General features: G+C 46.3%; 1 protein-coding gene across 3 annotated transcripts in view; it reads right to left on the reverse strand.

Moving 5' to 3' along the window:
- NR3C2 (nuclear receptor subfamily 3 group C member 2) overlaps window positions 1-21,984 on the reverse strand; it is a 222,833-nt gene that overhangs the window by 4,550 nt on the left and 196,299 nt on the right. For all 3 annotated transcript variants that reach the window (XM_054202137.1, XM_054202140.1, XM_054202139.1), the window contains exons 7-8: window positions 15,398-15,528; window positions 11,030-11,187 (exon numbers count right to left, since the gene is read on the reverse strand). In XM_054202137.1, coding sequence (XP_054058112.1) covers window positions 11,030-11,187; window positions 15,398-15,528 — 289 coding nt within the window. The remainder of the gene's footprint in view (window positions 1-11,029; window positions 11,188-15,397; window positions 15,529-21,984) is intronic.

Below are 21,984 nucleotides of genomic sequence, written 5' to 3' on the forward strand. Positions count from 1 at the left end.
GGAAGCTTTGTGCTGTAACACCCCAAGGACCGAGCTCGCTGTCAGCGCCGGCCCACCTCCGCCAGCAGAACAAACCCGCGCCTCACGCTGCCCCGTGGCACCGCTTTGGCTTCCTCTGGCCACCAAAGGCTCGCACAGGTGAAACTGTGCCTCAGTTCTCCCAAATGGCAACTGAGGGCCCGTTTGTCATCCTAAAAAAGGCGAGGGGGTCTCCAGCTGAAACAGGAGTGCGAGCTGAAGTACTGAATAGCGTACAGGTACCGTCAGCTTTTTGGAGTGTGGAAAAAAAAACATACCGTGGGTCTTCAAAGCATCAATAAATTTAGTCTGATTTCTCCCACCTTGTCTCAAGTTGCGTTGTTCTCATTTGTCAGTTACAGAGCTCCCTTTTGGTCTACGTGTTATGGGAAACTTAATCACACTACAAGAATGGGCGGTAATTTTGGCTCTTGAGCATTTTGTTTTGTCTCTTGTTTTGAGCTATTTTCTGCATGCAAAATTGCAACCTGCAGCTTATCCGTGCTGTAAACCGAGGTGCCGTTGGAGCGAGAGGACTGTGAAGACAAGACGACCTCTTCCAGCGTCACTGCTGGAGGAATTACATCTATTTTAATGACACAAACATGGCAGGGTGATCTCCTGGCTCTACCTACACGCGTGCGGGCTTTTGCTGGGTTAGTTTTCCATAGCACTTCGATACAATGGGGGAGTACTTGTTCATGACCTTTAGTAACAAAGAGAACGTTACTTCAAAACTAGTATTTGTAGTTGCTGCAATCTAAATGGATCTCCTAAAGCCTTACGGTACGTTGGAGCTTTGCAATCTTTAAGAAAACCAGTGCAAAGCCAGTCAAGAGGCAGAGGCAAGTCTGAGGCGCCATGAATGAAGTGCATCTAGGCTTCACTACAGCGTATTAATTTCCATTGCAGGTCAACAAATCACTGTGTTGCACAACTGAAAAAAACCTAGAGCCCCTGCTGCTTAAAAACTCAAAAGTTACGCACAGCCTAATTTTGGTGCCTTGTGTCCTTGCAAAGGACTTAAACCGCTTGTGCTTGTGTGGTTTATCAAACACAAGTTTGTTGTTTCAGTCCTTAACATGTAGACAGTTGCACTCTGCAGTAAAGCCTCTCTTAAAGCTCGAGTAAATAAAAGTAGACTTCTGGAAGGCGGAAAAAAGATATAAAGAAAAAAATAAAGGCACCCACAGACTACCGTCCTGTAGCACCATACCTTATTACTTCTTTTCAGGGCTTTCACAGCTGTTCTTACAAACCTATAGGCAATTTATGAACAACACAGAGAAGTGCCGAGATCACTCGAACACAGGGCTTTCTGCTCCTGAGCACGACACGAGTCTGTCTGCTGTTGCTTAGTTCATTCCCGATGATCTGGCATGGCATGAGGCAACGTTAATTAATTAAACTGATGCATGCTAAATAAGTAGCATAGACATAATTTGGTTTTCAAGGGGGGAAAAAAAATGCTGATGTTCAAATGTTTACTTCACCTATTAGGAGGAGGTTGTTTCTGCGTGTACTGTGTGCCAAAAACATTCCAAACCTAACACAAACCCCAAGAAAGTGAAGGAAACTGTCCCCTGGTATAATCGCCCGTCCCTCCTCCCTGCCTGTCTCATCACATCCCAGCACCTGAGCTAACTAAGCCTCGCGCCCCAACACAACCTTGACAACGACCTGATGAACGCGCCGCTTTTCCTGAACGCGAAGACGAGTCATTGAGTGATGGGGTTGGGGTCATCTCCGCCACACTGCCCCCCACCCTGGCGGCGCCGATGGCTCCTTTCTGGGCAACGCCAGCCAGTTCCTGCCTCGCCACACTCCTGTGAAGCCTGGGAATGCACTGAGATAGGCACCACAGAAAAGCCTAGGTGAAAACTGTTAATTCCGCCTTCTTAGCAAGCTCTTAGTAGTATCAGGTAGATCTGTACGTCTGGTGAATACGTGGCCAAAAGGGGAAATGAAAAATAAAACCTTTCCTGAAGAGAGCATAATCTGTGCTACACAAGACATGAGTTAGCAGTCCAGTGGGGGAAAACCAGGATGTGATCATGGATACTACCATAACATCGCACACAGAGGAGAAAGGTTGAGTTTACACAGTGATTTAAAAGAAAATACCTAGAACCTCCTATCGTGTAACACGGGTTTGGAGCCTTAAGGATAATATATGTCCTATACCTATTTAGTCTGCTCAAACCTTTGTTCCTCTCTTCCGTAAGCAAAGTTATCAACTTTAACATACCTGACAATAATCGACTACTTCTTTAAGAAAACAGGAATATTGGGAAGCACACCACCTGTGTCACAAGGAACACGGGACTGCGGTCAGGATCTTTCTAACTGCAACCTTAACAGCCGCGTGGCTTTTGGGGCTGGGGAAGTATTTCAAGCACTAATTTAAGACAAAGAGGAATGAATGCGGGAGAATCGAAGGCCAACTCAGAGGGACTAAAATGTAAACGATAGAGCGGGTCAGCCAGAGAAGGCTGCACGACGGAGACCTGTGCCATGAGCTGTGCTCTCTTCTGCAGGGACCACCCTCCGCCAGCCCAGCAGCCGTGGCACGAAGAGGCGCTGAAGGGATCAAAAATTCAGGTTCCACAGGCAATGTTAATTTTGAAATTTCAGTACCTGCCTCTGCATCCCAAGCAACATTCACCTCATACTGTTTTGATTTACAGCAGGTAAATAATTTAGCCAGTCTTTCGCTTTGAAAGAGAAGTTCCCTCCTCAGTAAGGAGATGAAAAAGTTTCCTTTCTCTTGTAAGGCGCGAGCTCTGTCACTGCAGCGACGACTGATACACCAGAGGTAACAAGTGAGGCAACGCAAGCTATCCAGCACCTCTCCATTTGGCTTAGGAATTTTCTAGACCAAATATATACTTCTGATTGTTCTTCAAAGGCTTGTAAAATCCCCGTGCTCTAAGAACTCCTGCCTACATTTTACCTGACCGCTTTTACCCCCTACCTCCGGTAGTTTATATTGGAAATGCTGACACCTCCTCCAGTGCAGCAGCGTGAAAAGCAACTCTAATTAAGCAGCGTGAATGAAAGCACCACTCTTTTCACAAGCAGTGCAGCAGTGACTAAAAACGTATTTACTTTTACAGTCTCCCAATTATTTCAGCTACCGAAGCACACAGCTGAAGAGTTACAGCTTAGCAGAGCGCGGACAGTGCGGTTTAGACCACAACTAAAATAATTCCCATTTCCTCAGGATGCAACTGTCCTTACCGCTTTAGTAGGTAGGTGTTCAGCCTGGAGAAGACAAGGCTCCTCCAGTACCTGAAGGGGGCCTGTAAGAAAGCTGGGGAGGGGCTGTTTGCAAGGGCATGTAGCAACAGGACGAGGGGCAATGGTTTTAAACTAGAGCAGGGTAGGTTTAGATCAGACATTAGGAAGAAGTTCTTTACAATGAGGGTGGTGAGACACTGGAACAGGTTGCCCAGAGAGGTGGTGGAGGCCCCATCCCTGGAGACATTCAAGGCCAGGCGTGATGAGGCTCTGAGCAACCTGATCTAGTTGAAGATGTCCCTGCTTACTGCAGAGGGGTTGGACTAGATGGCCTTTAAAGGTCCCTTCCAACCCAACACATTCTATGATCTATCTAACTCTCTTTGGAGCTGGCAATAAAACATGGCTCGGGACCTTTGACAGCATTGCAAGCCTTCCTCTGACCGGGAGGTAACCGGGCCAGCGCCGGGGGACGGGAGCTCGGCTGCCAGGCTTTGTCCAGCTGGGTCCTGGGTATCTCCCAGAACAGAGACTGCAGCCTCTCCGGCCGGGCAAATACCACTAAATAAATAAATATGAGCTGGGCTGAGGGGATGCAGACACACACAGGTCAGAATTATCACGTTTGTGTCACCCGGGCTGCTGTAAGACAGCTCTTCTGCCGGCAACTGGATCAGCTGTTAGCTGTAACCCTTCACCACTTCACTCATTAATTACGAAGCTTTCTCTCATCACTCCCCTACAGACAGCGTGCTGCATTTCAACATTTTCAACGCTACAGAAGTCTTAGAAATTCTGAGAGTTTTACTTAATCAATCTTCGCATTTGTATGCTGTATTAAGCACCTCTGAGAAAGAGGAGTATTAATCAAACATCATTTCTGTTATTAGGGTGGGGGTTCCATGAAAAGGACTTTTTCACCCACACTGTGCTTCATAATTAAAAGAATCAATCTTTTAATGAAGTCCCTGAAGTTAATACAGTCACAGTGACCTTTGAGCACTTGCAGAATTTTTACAGCAAAAAGAATTGATTTCAGTTTGGCAATTTCACCATGTCCTTGTATTTCCAGAAACGGTAGGAACTGTCTGATTTGCAAGGGTGCACATTCCTGTACTCAGCTGGCTTTCTGACTTCAAAATCTCTCACAATCTCCGAGTGCGGCGTGAAAGCCCACAGTCACTTCTCTTGTCGGGAGCATCTTGGCGATTAAGCCCACTGATACAGCAATTAAGACAGCAGTAGGGTAACAACACAATGCCGAGTAATTTCTTCCTATTATTAGCTACAGCTATTACTGTCACTGTTCTCACATGAAAATGACACTCCAAAAACTTTCTCTGTCCCCTTCAGGAACGGGAATCTGCCCGTCTGCCGTGTGTGTTGGGAGGAGGAGGCGGCCACCTTGCAGCTCTACACGATGCAACTGCGCAGCCTTGGTGACCACCTGCACCCAGCCAGGCTCCCCGAAAGGACAAGCTGCTGCCCGTCAGCCGAGCAGCGGGGTTTTGCCTCTTGCTTTCCCAACCTGTGTGTTTCAAACCGTGCATGAGTCAGGAGCCTGCTGCCCTGCTAGGGTAAGAAGCAGCAGCCGAGGCCGGCCAGCCTTACTGCAGCCTCCTGCTTTTTGCCCTTCATGCAGTGGATACAAATCTCCTCCTTCACAAGCAGTAAGGTTAAGGAAGACCACTGGCAGCCAGGTCTTGGATTATTCCATTGCCACTGCATTCCCTTTTGCTCCCAGTCCTACGAAAATCCCGTGATGTAAATTAATTATTACTCCGAGGGCTCAAGAAGCAAATTATTTCCCCCTGGTACAGCTCGCAGGCTGATTCTCAGAGGTACAGACCTCCTTCGGTGCGACAGTGAGTGGCTAATTCCTAGCTGCTTACGAAATCTTGAACTCTAGCCCTGAGAGTAAAACCTCTAAGACCAAGGGATGAAGCCTCTGATTACACCTATGCAGTGTATTTACCTCATGCTAGCAAGGAGTAAAAGGTGGATAAAATGCATATTGATTAAACACTAACTGCTCGGACGAGAGCAAATGTGGAACCTCGTTCTGCCTGGACAGGTGCATTTATCCAATTTAGGGAACTACACTAATTTCTTCGGGTTTTCTTCATAAACATGCGCACACCGAAACCACAGCACTTGACACCTGGACATGACATGGAGGAATCATAGAATCATGATTGGAAAGGACCTTTGAGATCACCAAGTCCAACCATACACACACCAAAAAAAAACAAAACCCAAAAACCAAAGAACCCCACAAACCACCAACCTACAATCTCTGCCACTAGAGCATGCCCTGAAGTACCACATCTAGACGTTTCTTAAACACCTCTAGGGATGGTGACTCAACCACCTCCCTGGGCAGGCTGTTCCAGTGCCTGACCCCTCTTTCAGAAAGTAATTCTTCCTAATACCTAATCTAAACCTCCCCTGCCACAACTTCAGACCATTTCCTCTGGTCCTGTCATTATTCACCTGGGAGAAGAGGCCAACACCCACCTCCCTACAACCTCCTTTCAGGTAGCTGTAGAGGGCAATGAGGTCTCCCCTCAGCCTCCTCTTCTCCAAGCTAAACATGCCCAGCTCCCTCAGCCTCTCCTCATATGACCTGGTCTCCAGACCCCTCACCAGCCTGGTAGCTCTCCTCTGGACACGCTCCAGCACTTCAGCGTCCCTCTTGTACAGAGGAACCTGAGTTGAACTCATTTTCTGTGCTTGGAGGACGCATGCAAACCCACAGATCACGCACCAGCGAAGCACCCTCAGCCCTTGGCCAGCGTAAATTTTGAGCCAAGACTCCCTTGCTCTTCTGTTGGCAGCAGCGGGGTTCTGCCCTCCTCCAACAAACACCTATTAACGTGAAGGGGAGAAGAGATCCAACCATTGCACACCGAGCAAGACGACCCTCAGAGTAGCCCCCGTCTACATCAGGCAGCTGGGAATCAATTTCTCACTTAACAGATGCGTTTTAGCTGCTGCAACACACCTCCCTGCACCCTCCGACATGGCTGCGGCTTTTGTAGGGAGCAGGGACTGGATCTAGGCTCTGAGTAAACAGAGACAATGCCTGTTCTGAGAATTCAGGCACCGGCACTAAAACAAGGCTCCGAACAGCTCATCAGCTGCGGGACACAACTTTGGCAGATCAGTAGCAGGAGTAAGTGCACCCAAAGGTGTTGGCAACAGCCGAGGGGCTCATCTGCGGCTTCGTATTTGCGGTATAAAGCACCTGCGGAGGCACATTTGCATCCGCCGCAGCGAGCCTCGCAAACCTGCCCCGCGAGGGTCCCTGCCCTTCTTCCCGCTGTCAGCTTTTTCAGCGAGTGTAATCCTAGCGCTCTCGGCCTATGGAAAGATCCACCTCAGCTATAAAGTATTCCCTTCAGGAACCATAAAAAATTAATTATTCAGCAGCATGAGCCTTAAAGAATTTATTTTTGTTTGGCAGAAAAATATCAACAAGCGAATGACAGTGCAGTGCTCTGCCGTGCCAAGACAAGGGGAAGGTTCACATTAGGGTTTAATGTCATGGCATGGAAACAAAAGCCCTCTTAACTCAAAGTCTGTTTAGTATCAGCCAGATTGAAACCAAATTCAGCTTTTGTTCTGCAAACTGCCTAACCATACACTACGCTCTCTATATGAAATGAGGCTTGCCATGCAAGATACAACCCTTCCTGCCAAAGCCAACAGGAGATGTTGAGGAGGATCCAAATGAAGTTTTCGATACCATGTGTAGTACATCTGTTTCTAATGTTCCTGCGTGCCGTTCGTCTGATCACATAGCGCGCTTCACCTACGGCCAAGCCCTGCATATGCATCTCTCCCCGAAATGCCCATGGCCATTCACGGGCATAAGATCGAAACCTTTATGTCCCGGGCAGAGAGGTCGGCTGTCCTTGCTATGCTGTGCTTCTCAACACATAACGCTGCTTCTGTGTATGGTTGGACTCGATGATCTCAAAGGTCCTTTCCAACCATGAAGATTCTATGATTCTTGAAATGATGCACGCAGACCAGCCACAACAGGAGAAATATAAGCCCTACAAGAGGGAAATATGTTGATTACGTTGGTGCCCTCAACGCTCCCAGAAGGTCCCCAGGCTGGGGTCCATCCGCACAAGCAAGGCTGATCCATAGCACAATAACAAGTAAATAGCCACATCTGGAGTATGGGACACTGGAGTGTCCAGTTCTGGGCTCCCCAGTTCAAGAAAGACAAGGAACTACTGGAAAGAGTCCAGCAAAGGGCTATGAAGATGATCGAGGGACTGGAGTATCTCTCTTATGAGGAAAGGCTGACAGACCTGGGTCTGTTTAGCCTGGAGAAGAGAACACTGAGAGGGGACCTCATCAATGCTTATAAACACCTAAAGGGCGGGTGTCAAGAGGATGGGTGGTGCCCAGTGACAGGACAAGGGGCAACGGGCACAAACTGGAACACAGGAAATTCTGTCTGAACATAAGAAAAACTTCTTTACTTTGAGGATGGCAGAGCCCTGGCACAGGCTGCCCAGAGAGGTGGTGGAGTCTCCGTCTCTGGAGATATTCAAAACCCACCTGGACACGTTCCTGTGCAACCTGCTCTGGGTGACCCTGCTCTGGCAGGGGGGTTGGACTAGATGATCTCCAGAGGTCCCTTCCAACCCCTGCCATTCTGTGATTCTGTGAAATGGCAACAACCTCCTCCTCTCTGCCGTCTCCTGCCGAGGCAGAGGAAGGGTGCGCTGCGCAACCAGACTGACGCTGCCAGCCAGCGCCTGCTGTTATCAGCAACCAGCGCTTCCATGCAGCATCATGCAAATAAAGAGGATTTTGGTGCAGGCGGCCGTGACGCAGGCTCCCGGGCAGCCTAAGGCGGGCGCAGGTGTGCACACGCACGTGCGCCAAACCCTGCTTATCTTGTCTGCCTGGGGTGGGTTTCGATCTCTTATTTTTCGGTTGCACTTTTTGTGCTTTGGGGCTTTATGGATCATTAAATAAAGTTGCTGATTTTTTCAAATACATAAGTGCCTACCTGGCCTTCTTGAAAAATTTTTTTTTTTTTTCCCCTCACCTCGGCACTTTTCTACCTGCACATATGTTCACGGCGTGGATGAATGATTTAGTATACTGAGCAATGTAAAACCATCTTGTTTGGGTTTTTGGTTTTTTTTTTTCCCCTTTCTCCTATTATATAAGCCAAGCAGACTGTAATCTGATATTCCCATGCGCTTTGTTTCACATAGCCCTCAGACTACTTAAAAATGAGGTCGATGAAAGCAAAAGTGCGAAGGTGCAAAGGAGCAGTATTTTTGTGTTGCTTATGGCTCCGCTCAGGTAAAGCGAACTCCGCGAACGGCGAGGTGCTGCTTTGCTGGGGTGGCACAGCTGGAGGGCTGAACGAGCGCGAATTCTGCTCCAGTCCCTTCGGGCTCGAGCTGCAAATGCCAGCGCTGTGGCGGCAGCAGCCTGTAAACGCGCGGCCTGGGCTACACTTAGACCACTCGGCACCAAATATATTCTGATCCTCTAAAATTATAATGGAGTAAGTTAAAAATACATAGGTGACAGCTGAAAAAAGCGTTCCTCCTATGCTAAGGAATCGAGCAGAAAATTTGCATTTACATTGATAGGACGGAGAAAATCTGCGCTAGCAGGCAGTGCGGGGAGAAAAGTCATTCTCCCCCCTCTAAATTTATTCCGATGGATTTCAAAAACCAAAAAGCAAAAAAAACCACCCGGTTTTAAAGAGAAAAAATAAACAAGTGCCTTTGTTGAAGAAGTCTCCAATATCGTCTCTGAAAGGAAGCACTGTTGTGCAGACAGCCGGCCTTTTTAATGCTGACAATGGGACTTTCTTTAAAAAGTCCTTTGTAACAAAGTGCTCTATTAAAACAAAAGTAATGTAAAAATAGCTTAATTAAAAATTAAATAAAATGCAAGAGCAGCCTGCTTCCTCTGGTTAGTTCAGCCCCCAGTGGTTAATGCTGTGTTTTGGAAAATGTCTGTAGGACACGGTAGCGTTCTCAGCAAGTATGAGTCTGTCATCCAAGTCACCTTAACCACACAAACACACCCATTTAAACAACAAATCCTAGACGCTGCCTATTCTAAAGAGGATTAGAGAGCTCCATAAATGCAGGGGTTTGTTATGCTGCCCCGAGGTTCAGATGTATCTTGCAAATGATTTTATCACCCGTCCCCTTTCTTTCCACTAAAACGCTACAACTTCCTTTGCTGGCACGGAGCAAGAGAAACCCGATCTCTGAAGAATGAGCTATTACTGCAGTACTGATAGTACTCCCCCTGCCTCCCACTAAGATTTGCAATGTTTTAATGAACAACAGAACAATATTTGAAAAATAATTCCATATGTACATTCTGTAAACAGACCTCAGGCTCTTATACAGATTTGACCTGAAGTGCACTGTACTGTACTGTCTCTACAAAAACGAAATTTAAGTCGAGTACAAAGAAGTGCATTTATATGCAAGGCTCTGAAAGGAAGCGCTGTAGGTTCCTCATGCAGCAGAGTTACTGCCCTGCCCACCCAGGAGGGAGCAGGACAGTTTTCTCCTTTGCTGCAGTTTACCAGTTGTCAGTGGGGGGTGGCCAGTGCCCGCTGCTGGGCTTCAGCCTCTGCTCACAGGATCCCTCCTCTCTCGTACCCAAACATGGCCACAGGTCGCTCTCACTGGCCCCATGAGTCTCCTGTCACTTGCTGCAATGCAGTGCAGCTTCAGAGAGGACTGACACCAGCCCTGATAGCCCCTGGCAAGGGACTGGTGGCCAGGGCACTCAGGGGGCACTGGGGAAAAGCTTGAGGAAACCACTACAGCTGTGTCAGCAGCTTCCTCTGTGGGGACTCCAGGCTCTGTTACAGAGAGCACGGAGATACAACCCCGCTGCTGCTCAAAGCATCTGGAGAGGTAAATCTCTGCACTTACCATTTCACTGGCCAGAACCAGGTTGGTCCCAACCCAACAGCTCAACGTTACGGATACCCCTTCTGAAATCACAAGCTGGTCCCATGCACTAGGCACCTACTACAACTCTTCAGAGTCATTCTGGGCTGAGGCACCAACAGCCTGGGTGTTTTGGGACTAAACTTTTAGTTTCTCGTGTCATTCGTCACATCTCACGCCTGACGCACGTAAAGCAAACACCTCGCACTGCAATGAGACAGGGTGGTAGAAATAACCTAACAATACAGCGAATCTTATACTTGAAAAGCTCAGATAATGCTTCAAATACCCACGATGGCTCCAAGGTCTTAATACATCATTTAAAGTCATCATTATTGCAATCACAGCTGTAAACGATCACCAAATTCAACATTTATTAGCACATCAGGCATGTTAGATGCATGACACACCAACCCGGCACCTTTCATTGCATCTCGCAGGGCTACGCAGCAAGGCACGCGCGCGCTCTGTCTAACTCAGGGTCACAGCTAACATCACTTCTCCTGCTGAAGAGCCTCTGCCCCCACAAATAGCTCTATTGGCTTTAAGTGAATCATCGGAGGAACACGCTACCATTTAACACGGGAGAAGGCAGCAGGACCCAGCCCTTAACGACTTCTATTTTCTTACTTTACTTGGCAGTTGTCCTTAAATTAATCTGCTAACAACTTCTCTCAGGTGTTCCTTTAAAAAGAATTCCATTTTTTTTTTCTCCCTGTTAGTCAACACAATTACCGACTACTGGTTTACCTTAATGGAGAGATTTTTGCTTAACTTGTCTGCACTCCCTGAGGAGTTATACTTACATCATGCATGGAGTCAAGAAGTTTAGTCAGTTGGTAGAATCTCTGCCAGCTTTGCCCAGAGTTACTTGGACATTTAGTTACCATCTTCTTTAGTTCTTTAATGTAATTTGCCCTCATTTCTTCAAATGCAGCTTGGCTTTTGAGACCATCCTTGGGAACTGTCATTGAAAAGACAGTCTTACATTAATATTAACTGCATGGCTTATTCTTTTGATGTGCATACTTAAAAAGTTACACTACTTAATGGATGAAAGAATTAAACCGTTAAGCAAAGTCCATAATTTTACAGACATTGGTAAAGAATCAACAACATCACACAGATTTTTCAAGTGATTCAAGCATCCTCTCCAGATCTATGATTGCAGAAGCTGTGGCAGAGGACAAGATAACATCTCAGAAATACGACACATGCTAACCTCATGCTGAAACTGTTTTTAATACAACCCAACCACAAAAAATGGCAGATGGATCAAGGATATTTTTTTAGAAGTTGAAGAAGTCATTTATCATTCTTGAACGACTGCCCACACTTGGCAGAGGAGGGGAAGGTACAGAATTACAGCTGTTACGTGCAGAAATGCTAGACCAAGTGACACGTTTTTATGACATCAAGTAACATCTAAAATTTCTTTGAATGTTAGTAAGCATCTGTGTAACACCTAGAACAAACAGATTCATTATTCTCCATGAAACAGAAGACTATTTTCCAAACCGGCATCCTGACCCAGGGGTTTGACCACAACATACAGTTGCAAGCATTTCCAGTGTCCTATCGAAGTACCCATCTGCCAGAGGGATCGTTTCACAAATGGGCTAAAAGGAGAGTTTTCTGATACTTTGTACTGTGACCGGTGTCAGCAAGGCTAATTACAAAAGCAAATACACTGTTTCTTCACAGACTGCAAATACCATTGCACTCCAGCAGGTTCTGCCCCAAACAGCAGTGACTTACAGGATCAGACCTCTAGGAAAACCCCAAAGAAGTTATTAACAACATTACACAAAATGTTCTGGTGTTTTAAATACCTGGATTGGTTGAATGATGCTTAACCATCAAGTATTTTTCTACTCTGCATCTCTGAATGCTAGTCCACAGAAGAAAAATAAAATACTACACTGTACACTGTGTTTATTTTCTAAGCAAGCTAGAAAGCTATGACAGAGTAAGCTAAATGGGAAGTTACTTATTAAAAAGGAAAGGAAAAAAAAGGTGATCTTCCAATTTAGCTTACCCTGACTTAACATCTTGACAGAAATTCTCATCTGTTCCCTTCTCCTGTGAACTGCCTTCTATCCCACTGCAATCACATCATAAGCACGCAACAACCGCCCAAATGGCTCCAGAGTAGAAGCTTTTTAGAAAAAGCACCAGTATCTTCTACCACCAGTATCTACCAGCGGAGTTTAGCAATGGAAAACAAGGAGGAGCTCTACCACCACATGAGCAGCAAGGACTTGTGACCATCAAGTGCTGGAAGGGGGCACAAGGAGGAATCTTTAGAAAAAGCCTAGGAGGTAATGCACCGACCTGCCTACCACTTGTTAAACATTATATATTTATATTATATAAACGTAATATTTTAATTTTTAAACTCTGCAGGCCATATCTCTGAGTTGGTCAGCTGACAGGTAGAAGAGACTTTCTGGAAGAGCTGTAAAAATTCAGTTCAAGCTGAATGACTATAGATACACCAATCGAGATGAGTAAGGCCATCGGAGCATACTGTGGCCCTTACACAAAACGCACGGGCTTTACAGTCCCATTAATATTTACAGGCCTGTATTCCTACATGCTGCTTAAGGACTGTTAGAGCCACTCTTTCTTTGTCTACTATTATGCATTTTACTGTTCTGTCTCAAAATTATTGTACCATCACCCCAGCCAGATTATTAAGAAAGAAAGAAAGACCACAAATAAAGAGAACTCAAGCAAAACATGAAATTCTGGAGGTCTGCCCAGTGTTTCTGATTTTACTTATTAAATGCAGCAATGCTTTTGGCAAGCTCCCAAAATCTATGGTCTGTGGAAAGCACGAAAACAATTGAGTTGTAATGTGTGGTTTCTTCCACATGTAAATGGAGTGAAACTTCCTTGATGTGGTCATCATGAAAGTTTCAGAATAACTTGTACTCTGCTCATCACACTATTCAATAAAAAAAAAAAAAATTAAATGAAAGCAAACCTGGTGTTTTCTGTCATGAGGTTGTATCAAGGTGCAATCATTCAAAACCAGGTTTGCTGCCGTTCGCATGCCGCTTTCTGGGTTTTATCAGTGTCTGCCTTCCTATTTCACTCACCCCTCTCTAACGTAAATATTCCGATTCTCCCAAAACAAACTATTTTTAGTAGATTTGCTAGTCATCGTGGTGTGCGTTTCAAAGGGACCCGTCTAGGTGAAGTTAATTGGCCAGTCTGATCTCACCCAACAAATTCTCGTAATAACTCATGTCATGAGTTAACACTCTCAAGAGGGTAAAGTAATAAATACCTAGCTTAAAGACATCTTGCTACGTTTTTAGAACGCCCTTAGGCTCTTTTTCTAAAGATTCTCCCCCTTTAGGGCTGATTAAAAAGCAGCAGAGCCAGATCTCCAATCCAGACATGATCAAGAACATTTTGGAAGCTAGACCTCCCGCCCCGAGCACATCCACATTAAGCCCTGCTAGCTGCTTCTGGAAAGACCGTGCGTGACAACCTTCAAAAAAGCCCGTTCACCCACCACAGGGCTACCCCAGGGCATATCAGCTCCCCACAGCCCCAGTTCCGCCAGCAGACCATCTCCTTGAACTCTCAGTGGAGCGGGACCTGAGGGTCTGACCCCGTGGGCTGGGACACAAAACGGTCTCCAGCCGGCACCATCTCTCCTGGTCCCGGAGAGCTGGAATGGCTTCAACAGGAGGGAGGAAGAGAGGCAGCCGAGGCCAAAAAACTTACAGCCCCAGGAGGTTTCTGTTAGCGGATCCAAACCCCCTCCAGCCAGGATGGGAACTGCAGCTTCACGTCCTCCTTCAAAGGTAAGCACTTTAAGCACAGAGCTGCCGGCTGGGTGGGACTGGCGAGGTCTGAAGGCTGGATGCAAATCCCTTTCGTAGGCACCTAACTCTGCCTGCAGCCAACGTGCCCACGCCGTGGCTGGGGACTCAGGAGGCTCCTGCGTGTCTAAATCTGCTGCTGCATCAGCCCGCTCTGGCGTCCCGCAGCAGTTTTGGCGATAAGCACCTTCCAGGGCTGCACAACTAACGCCTGTCGCTTGTTTTCTTCCCTCAGCTTGCTAGGGCAGAAGATGGGGTGATGGGAGAAGACAGACAGATCCCAAAGGGTGCACTGGGCTCCGCTCCCCACCGAAGTGGGGAGATGCTCCGTTGCAGCACAAGCCCGGGCAGCCCCTGGCCCCGGCAGCCTCGGGCGTGCGTCCTGCCGCCGACAGCTGGCAAGTGAAAGCCAGAATAAGCGCAGCCGGCCCCTTTGATCTGCCGCTCCTCCTCTCCCCCGGCAATGCCCCCGCATCCAGCCCCCCTTCTGCTGGGGGGAATTCTTGCCCGGGGAGTTCACCGCAGCGACATCATGAATGCCCCACCAGTCAAGCTGATGCGTTATCTCATCATGATGTCACTGAGTGGATCCCACAAAAAGGAGCGTGGTTATACAGAAGGAAGTTTGTTTACAGGCAATTGGCTTTTTCATCAAGACTGATGGAAAAGTGACGTACAAACTGCCTGTGTATTTATATAATTGTACTGGGACGGGAGTTTTTCAGTATTTTCAGTAAGGTGAGATCAAGAGATCTGCTAATTACTACACAGTGCTGTAACAAACACCAGGATGTAATTTTGTATCTTAAGAAAACTCAAAGCATAACTCTCTAGAGAAAAATAAAGCAGGCACTCTCATTTATTAAACTTCCCGAGCCCTGTAGAAAGCGCTTACCGTTCTCAATTCATTTGGCGTTGGAAAATTCCCCATTGTGCAGTACAGACAATGTACATCTTTTGATCTTGAAGATCACGTCAAGTCACCCAAACCAGTGGCTTTGAGCGTTGAGAGGGGGTCTCTCCCCAGTCCCTACAGCTGTTGCACTTTTTTGGCATGCCTGGCCAACTCCAGTGGTTCCTGTACAGAGAGGGGGGCCAAAGCCCCTTGCCTGGCCACTCCTGTCCTTCCAACACACATGTCACATTCAAACCGCACAGACACTTCCCATGCTAACAGAAGATGTGCAGATAAACCCTAAGACATAAAACCAGGCTTATTCCTGTGGCCCTGCTGGAAACAGCGTGGCTTTTCTGTCACGTTAGTTAAAATCACCGCACCTCTTTGTGAATTGGAATATTTTCAAGCATTCCCGCGTGCCCATGAATCTAACTTACCTGTGCTTAACAGCAGCAAAACTTTCATTATAGTGTACTCCTCGAAGCTAAGCTGCAAGCGAACAAACTGCAGGCTGATCTGGTGCATCCCCTGGCACAGCTCAAACATAGCAGACTGGCGCATCCGTTCCCTGCAAAAGAGAAAGAAAGAAAATCCAGGGGATAAATACAGGAGAGCGCAACGTGCATTCAGGGCATGAGGAAAGCGAGGTGCGACCTGGCAACCAAGCCCCGGCGGCGCAGAGGTCAGTAAGACACACCGCAGCTGCAAAGTTCAGGTTAGGTAAGGGAGCTGGGGGGGAGGGAGATGAAGGTGGAGCCCTGCCAGCCCCTGACGGCTGCCTGGTCCCCACGCTCCCGGGCTGGCAGAAAAACCCACTGCGGGTTCGGGAGACCCGGGCATTGCCTTGCTCAACTCCTACGGATGGCTCAGTTCACTTCGCTACCCGGCAGACCACAGGCAGCATTAATGCCCGCCTCCCTAAAAGGAACAGAAACAAATGTAATTTTGAGTTTTACATGCCGATGACGTCAATGAACTGGCAAAAATGTTTTAAAATGTGTTTGAACTGTCGGCGTTTGTTCAGCTCTGCCCTGGCTGATGGAAACGAGCCTGCCAAAGGGGTCAGGACTGCTGCAACAGGGCAACCTACACCCATTGCACGCACGTTTTAAACGATACATCACCCATCAGTCGACATACAGGTAGGAAACGAGTTTCAGGAGTGTCTGGTGCAGAGACGAGCTGGGGGAAAGGATGGGCAAGGAGGACCTGCAGCCTGCACCCCTCAGGGCGGTCAGCCCTGGCCCCAGCCCAAAACCCTCCAAGGCTGCCTGCAGCCACAGACAACAGGAAAACATACAGCGAAGAGCTCTACTGCCCACGATCGGGTCCATGAGCCAGCAGGGCCCTGGGATCAGGGATTTCCACCGTGCCAGCAGACATCTTGACTCCTCTCATCCTGAAGAACACAGTCCCATAAAAATACGGCTGGCAGGTTTGGGAAACAGGGAAGTGGTTTAACAAAAATAAAATAAAATGCATGACTTCGTGTTGCTGCCTTTATGTCTACCGAGGAGACTGAAGTTAAGAAACGACTGGGATGACCACTGCCTCAGCCAGCGGCACGTACGCATCCTCCCCGAGCAACCTCCACTTCAAAATCTCCTTCCTACTTGTCCTGAAAACGCAACAGGTCTAGCTCCAAGGATGAAAGTATAGGAACAACAAGGAGAAATGATTTCCCAGTCACTGAAGTTCTTGCTAATATACTACACTGGAACTCCTATGGGGAATTCTTAGTCAAATTGTTGCAACGGTCTCTTATTCAAACACTGAAATAGTAAAAAATTCTGTATGTTTTTTTCCCAAAATAATAATCTAAAATAGTCTGGAATAAAGGAGTATATAATAAGATCATCTCATTCATTAATACAGATGTTTGCCTGTTAAATTGTAAAATAAAAAGGATACATGACTTGTATCCAGTTTGCTCTTTTTTTTTTTTTCTTTAAATACATTTTGATATATTAGGTTCAGACCCTGTCTGTCTTCCCTGAGGCAACCCCAGACTAACCTGTCCTGCACAAGTTTCAGGCAGAATTAGTCAGGATTTTGCTATACTTCTAAAGCCGCTATCCCAAACCACAACAGCTACAGCAAAGAGTCACCGAGAATTGCTTGTCTCCTTTTGAAACTATGATATATATGCAGGTATTTAGACAAGGCGCTCTAACTGGTCAGTGGCCACTACTTTTTTTGTTGTTTTTAAATTGCTCAACAACAATTGTATATATTTCTTCAAACATTTTTTCACATAACTGGGGAACTGGATGAAGCACAGCTAATTATTTTAACCAAGCAACTGCCTTTTCAAATATACAAATTGGCTGGTGAAAGAGAAGAATCATACTGTGTGCAAACAAAGACTGATGTAATCTTCCTGGTGTTTTATTTCACTACTGCCAGAGCAGATTTTATTTTCCTCCTTAATACTAATAAAGCAGACTCCCCATTGTTATATGGGCTCTGCACTTTTCCCCTGCTCCACCCTCTTCTTGAGACTAAGAACTTCCAGCTTCTTTTTTTTTTTAATTTAATAGTAGTAGTAATGCCATGTTTATTTATTTTTACGGTGCATCGTGGACCGCAGGGAAGAAAACAAATAGAAAAAAAATAGTCGTTGAACGCTTTGGACTGTGACTGAAATACCACTTGGCCCTCTGCTTGAGAAGGTCAGCCTCCGCTGTTGGATGCAGGCAGGCACGAGCACACAAGCCCGGCCGCGAGCTGCAGAGGAGATACAGACGCCACTTGGCCACACTCAACGCTGGTGGCATGCTACGCACGCACGCAGAGGGACCCTGAGTAACTGGGATCGGGTGAAACAGAAAAGGATTTGCAGAATTGAAAGACAGCAGATGCACAGAAACGGGCATTTCTGAAGCTGCTGGGGTCCTACTCCAGCGCCGGGTCTGCCTGAGGCTGGTGGCTGCCGTCCCCAAGGCTTGCAGCCAACCCTGGATCATCTGGATCAACCAGCACACCTGGATCTCTCCCGGTGTTTGGATGTACCCTTAGCGTGGATGACCAACTATGCCAGGGACGGGGGCTGTATGACTCAGCCTACCACCCTTTGGGGACATCACCCCAAACTAGCCCGAGGTCCTTCTGCACAAGGTTCTTATCTACCAGAGACCAAATGGCTGCAGGCACCTCTGAGCTGACCCAGACACAGCTGGGGAAAAAGACTCCAAAAAACCCCAGACAGTGATCTCCCTCCTGCTGGTCCTGCTCCCCTCGCTCTTCCCACAATTACCAAATACGGGTCTAGGACACAGATGATGGTGGCTCCTAATTGACCTTTCCCAGGAGGCTGAGGGGTACGTACTGAAGCTGAAGGGCGAATGACTAATAAGGGACATTTGGTATTTTTAAAAAAGCATTTTAAGGTACATCTCAGACTGCTAAAGACTAGCAGGATTCCAAAAGAACAGTCTATTATATCCATTGTTACTTTTGCAGGACACCAAAGTTACGTTCCTCCAGCCTCAGAACATACAGCAGCTGCCACCATCCCTGCCTGCATTTGACCTCCGCAGACACAAGAAGCGCCAGAGCTTTCATCTGACACCACAAGCCACACAGCAAATAAAACGAAACATTCTGAGGTTTTGTCTCAGGTTTCTTACGCTTTCACTAAACAGTGTGGCAAAACACGGTCTGTGACAGCTAACCTAAAAGTATCCTGACTCAAAACTGTGGTTTTTTGGTTTTTTTTACACTGCATTGCACTTTTTCATGACATTTTACTTTTTCGCTCTTATGTTTGTCTTTGTATTTGTTTTGCTTTTATATGACTGCCTAAATAGAAGAACTTTAGGAAAAGCCAGGAGGTTTTTGGTTTGTTTTTTTTTTGTTTTGTTTGTTTTTTGGGTTTTTGTTTTGGTTTGGTTTTTTTTGGCTTTTAAATATTTAGTCTTTTATCTACTTACAGGTACTGTTCTTTAGTTTACCCTCAAGGAAAACCTGATGGCATTGTTTGTAGTGAGATACAATTATACACAGAACTAGTTACTAAACAGTTTATTTAACATGCAGCAAACCTCTAATTTCAAATCAGTTTCCCTCTTGAAAAATCAATTCAGTTGATTTATTACTTATTTACAAATTATTACTAACTACAAATTATGTTAGTTAATTCATGACTCTGTTTAATGTAAGATAAGAATTTTGTGGGGAGTTTACAGTATTCAACTTTGCATTTGATTTTTAACCCTCGCAGGGTACAGAGTTTTTGGAAAATTCAGACGCTGACATCACAGGTATCCCAATGCCATGAGAGTAACAACAAACTAAAGCGATAGGAATGGCTCATATATTAAAAGAGATGGGACGTACAGAAATTAGGGCATCTCAACATAACACGAGCAAAGTTACTTGTTCCTTAACAAATGCCTCATCTAAGAATAAATACCGCCAAGCCACCAGAAATGCCATTACCACCACGGGGAAAAATTCAAACAAACTTCTATGTTGCCTTCCCCTGCCCTGCCTTTTTTTTTTTAATAAGGAAACAAAAATAAAAAGCAAAAACCAACCAACCAAAACCAGTTCTACCTCTGACACAGCATATAAACTTCTCAACATGGAAAATGGAGAATGTGAAGATATAGAACATAAGGGCATGTATCTTTATGGGGACATTTAAGAAGGTAAGTACATTTAAGTAATAAAAGGCGTGGAGCCAAAGCTCTGAACCCGCTGTGTGGATACGCATTCAAAAGTGGTGTCATTAGCTCAGTTTAGCTTAATCCTCCTTCATAATAATACGCTTTAAACTTTACACCTTAAGTTAATCCATCTTAAGTTCCCCGAGTGTCTCCTTACAGGCTTAATTTAATGCCCGTCTCACATTCTGCCTGACCTTTCCCACAGCTGCAGCACCGCGGGCAGACAGAGTGGCCACAACCAGCCCATCATCCCCAGCTACCACTCTGCCCAATTTCTACCTGCTCCTGCAGAGCCTCTTTGGCCAAGGGCACCTCATGCTAACTGCTCACCAAGTTGCTCACCACATCACCACTGAAACTGAAAAGCCACTTCTCCCTTCCCCGGGGAGGAAGATGAGGTGGGTACCTCCACTGGCAAAGTCCTCCAAGGCACCTCAACCGCCTCGGTGGGAAGAGGGGTTTTGTTCCTGCTATTGGGTTTCTCTCAATGAACTACAGCAAACGTGTTCCTAGTTGAGAGACTCCCTGGTACTTTCCCTGAGTTCATCTTCACTTTCTCCCCACTTGATCTGGGATCTCCTCCTAACCCCATGCAATCTCTATGTCCTCGCTTCTCTCATCTCTGCCGACTCTATTTCCAAACTGACTCCAGATCTCCCATCTTCCTTCCACGGGCAGGCTGCATGGGGACCAGCTCTGTGGTACCAGCCCAACACCACAGCTTGTTTATCACAATCACAGAATGGTTTGGATTGGAAGGGACCTTAAAGATCATTTACTTTCAACCCCCCTGCCATGGGCAGGGACACCTCTCACTAGACCAGGTTGCTTAAAGCCCCATCCAGCCTGGTCCATCCTCAACATCTACCCATGGAGAGCTGAATACACAGATGAGAAAGTGGCAAACTCAACCCAGCTTCCCCTGCCCCGTGGAAGCAGCCATCCTTTTATGCAGGGACAAGCCATGAGGCAAACGGCTTGAGCGCTCGGCCGAAACAGGACTGATGCCCCAAATCACCAAGGGATGAGCCACCCAACTACAACAGAGATGCAGGATTTGAGCAGTCGCACCGGGGGAGTTTAAGGGAACTGTTTAAGACAAGGCATCCTAAATACCAAACCAGGCATATATCTCATTAATACCCTTATGTGACATCCCCAGAAACCAAACGGCCACATCAAAAAATGTGAAACTACAGGCACGCTGTACAGAAACAACTTGTTATGAATAAGTAACTTATAATTTATGAAGTCATCATAAAGTCTAGTATCGTAAATCTCCTTGTTGAGGATGGAAACTGCAACTCAACTGACCGTAACCAAAACCAGGAACCCACGCATCAAGGATTATTCACTCACAGGCGAAACTGAGCCCCAAACCAAACCTGATACCATGCTTTATTTACTTTCTCATGGGTAATATTCAAAGCCACAGCACAAGGCATCTTGCTAAATTAGACAGGGAAGCAAAGAAAGGGAAAGCTGTGGTGGGTGTTTTGAAGTTTCATCAGTACTCAAGTGGCTTGCTGATAATCCCAAGAAAAACTGGGCAAAGGCATCCCGTTTCACAGCACCTTAGAGGAACAAACATGCAGCTGACTTAGTCCCTTGGCCTCTGCAACTCAGAAAAGACTTAGGGAAAGACCAAGCAACATGTTTAGCAAAAGTCTGATGTCAAAGATATTCTTTGTGTTTCCTGATTTTACATGCTTCTCCCCTACAAGAACTCTTTCCAATTTTACAAACACAAGCCTTTCCTTTGCGAGACTAAAAACGGTATCCATTTGAAGCCTGTCCATCATCTTAAATGATTTCAGGGAAATTCAGAAAGCACATAACACTGTAACAAAAACAAAACAAATAAACAAAGAGATGCAACCCAACAAGAAAACCTGCCAAAGGCCTGAAGGTCAAAACTAGTTTGCAAACCTCAGAAAGCAAGGTATACTTTCCACCGTGCCAGAAGGGGTCAGTTTAAACTTGTCAGAGAGAGGGGTAAAACATCACCAGACACATTTAGGGCAAGGCAGGCAAGCTGTGGATAAAGGGGGAAAAAGACCAGGGACATGGGATCACAGAGTCCCTTGTTCGGCTTCTGAAACCATCTAATCAAAAAAGCCCTTGGCCTGAATTACCTTACCTGCCTTAGGAGGGGTTCACTTGTCTGGAAAAAGTTTTGAGGTTCTTGGGGAAAGAAAAAAAAATAAACGTATTACCGTAACAACAATTTACTCTTTCTTGAGGGAGTATTCTACTTCAACAGCTCCATCATGAAGAACGGGGGGGGACAGAACGACAATTCCTGGCACAAAACTGAAGCTATTCTTCCGTGCAAAGGGGCAATCTCTGCACTG

This window comes from Rissa tridactyla, chromosome 5, assembly GCF_028500815.1.
Source record: "Rissa tridactyla isolate bRisTri1 chromosome 5, bRisTri1.patW.cur.20221130, whole genome shotgun sequence".
In the NCBI taxonomy this organism is placed as follows: Eukaryota; Metazoa; Chordata; class Aves; order Charadriiformes; family Laridae; genus Rissa; species Rissa tridactyla.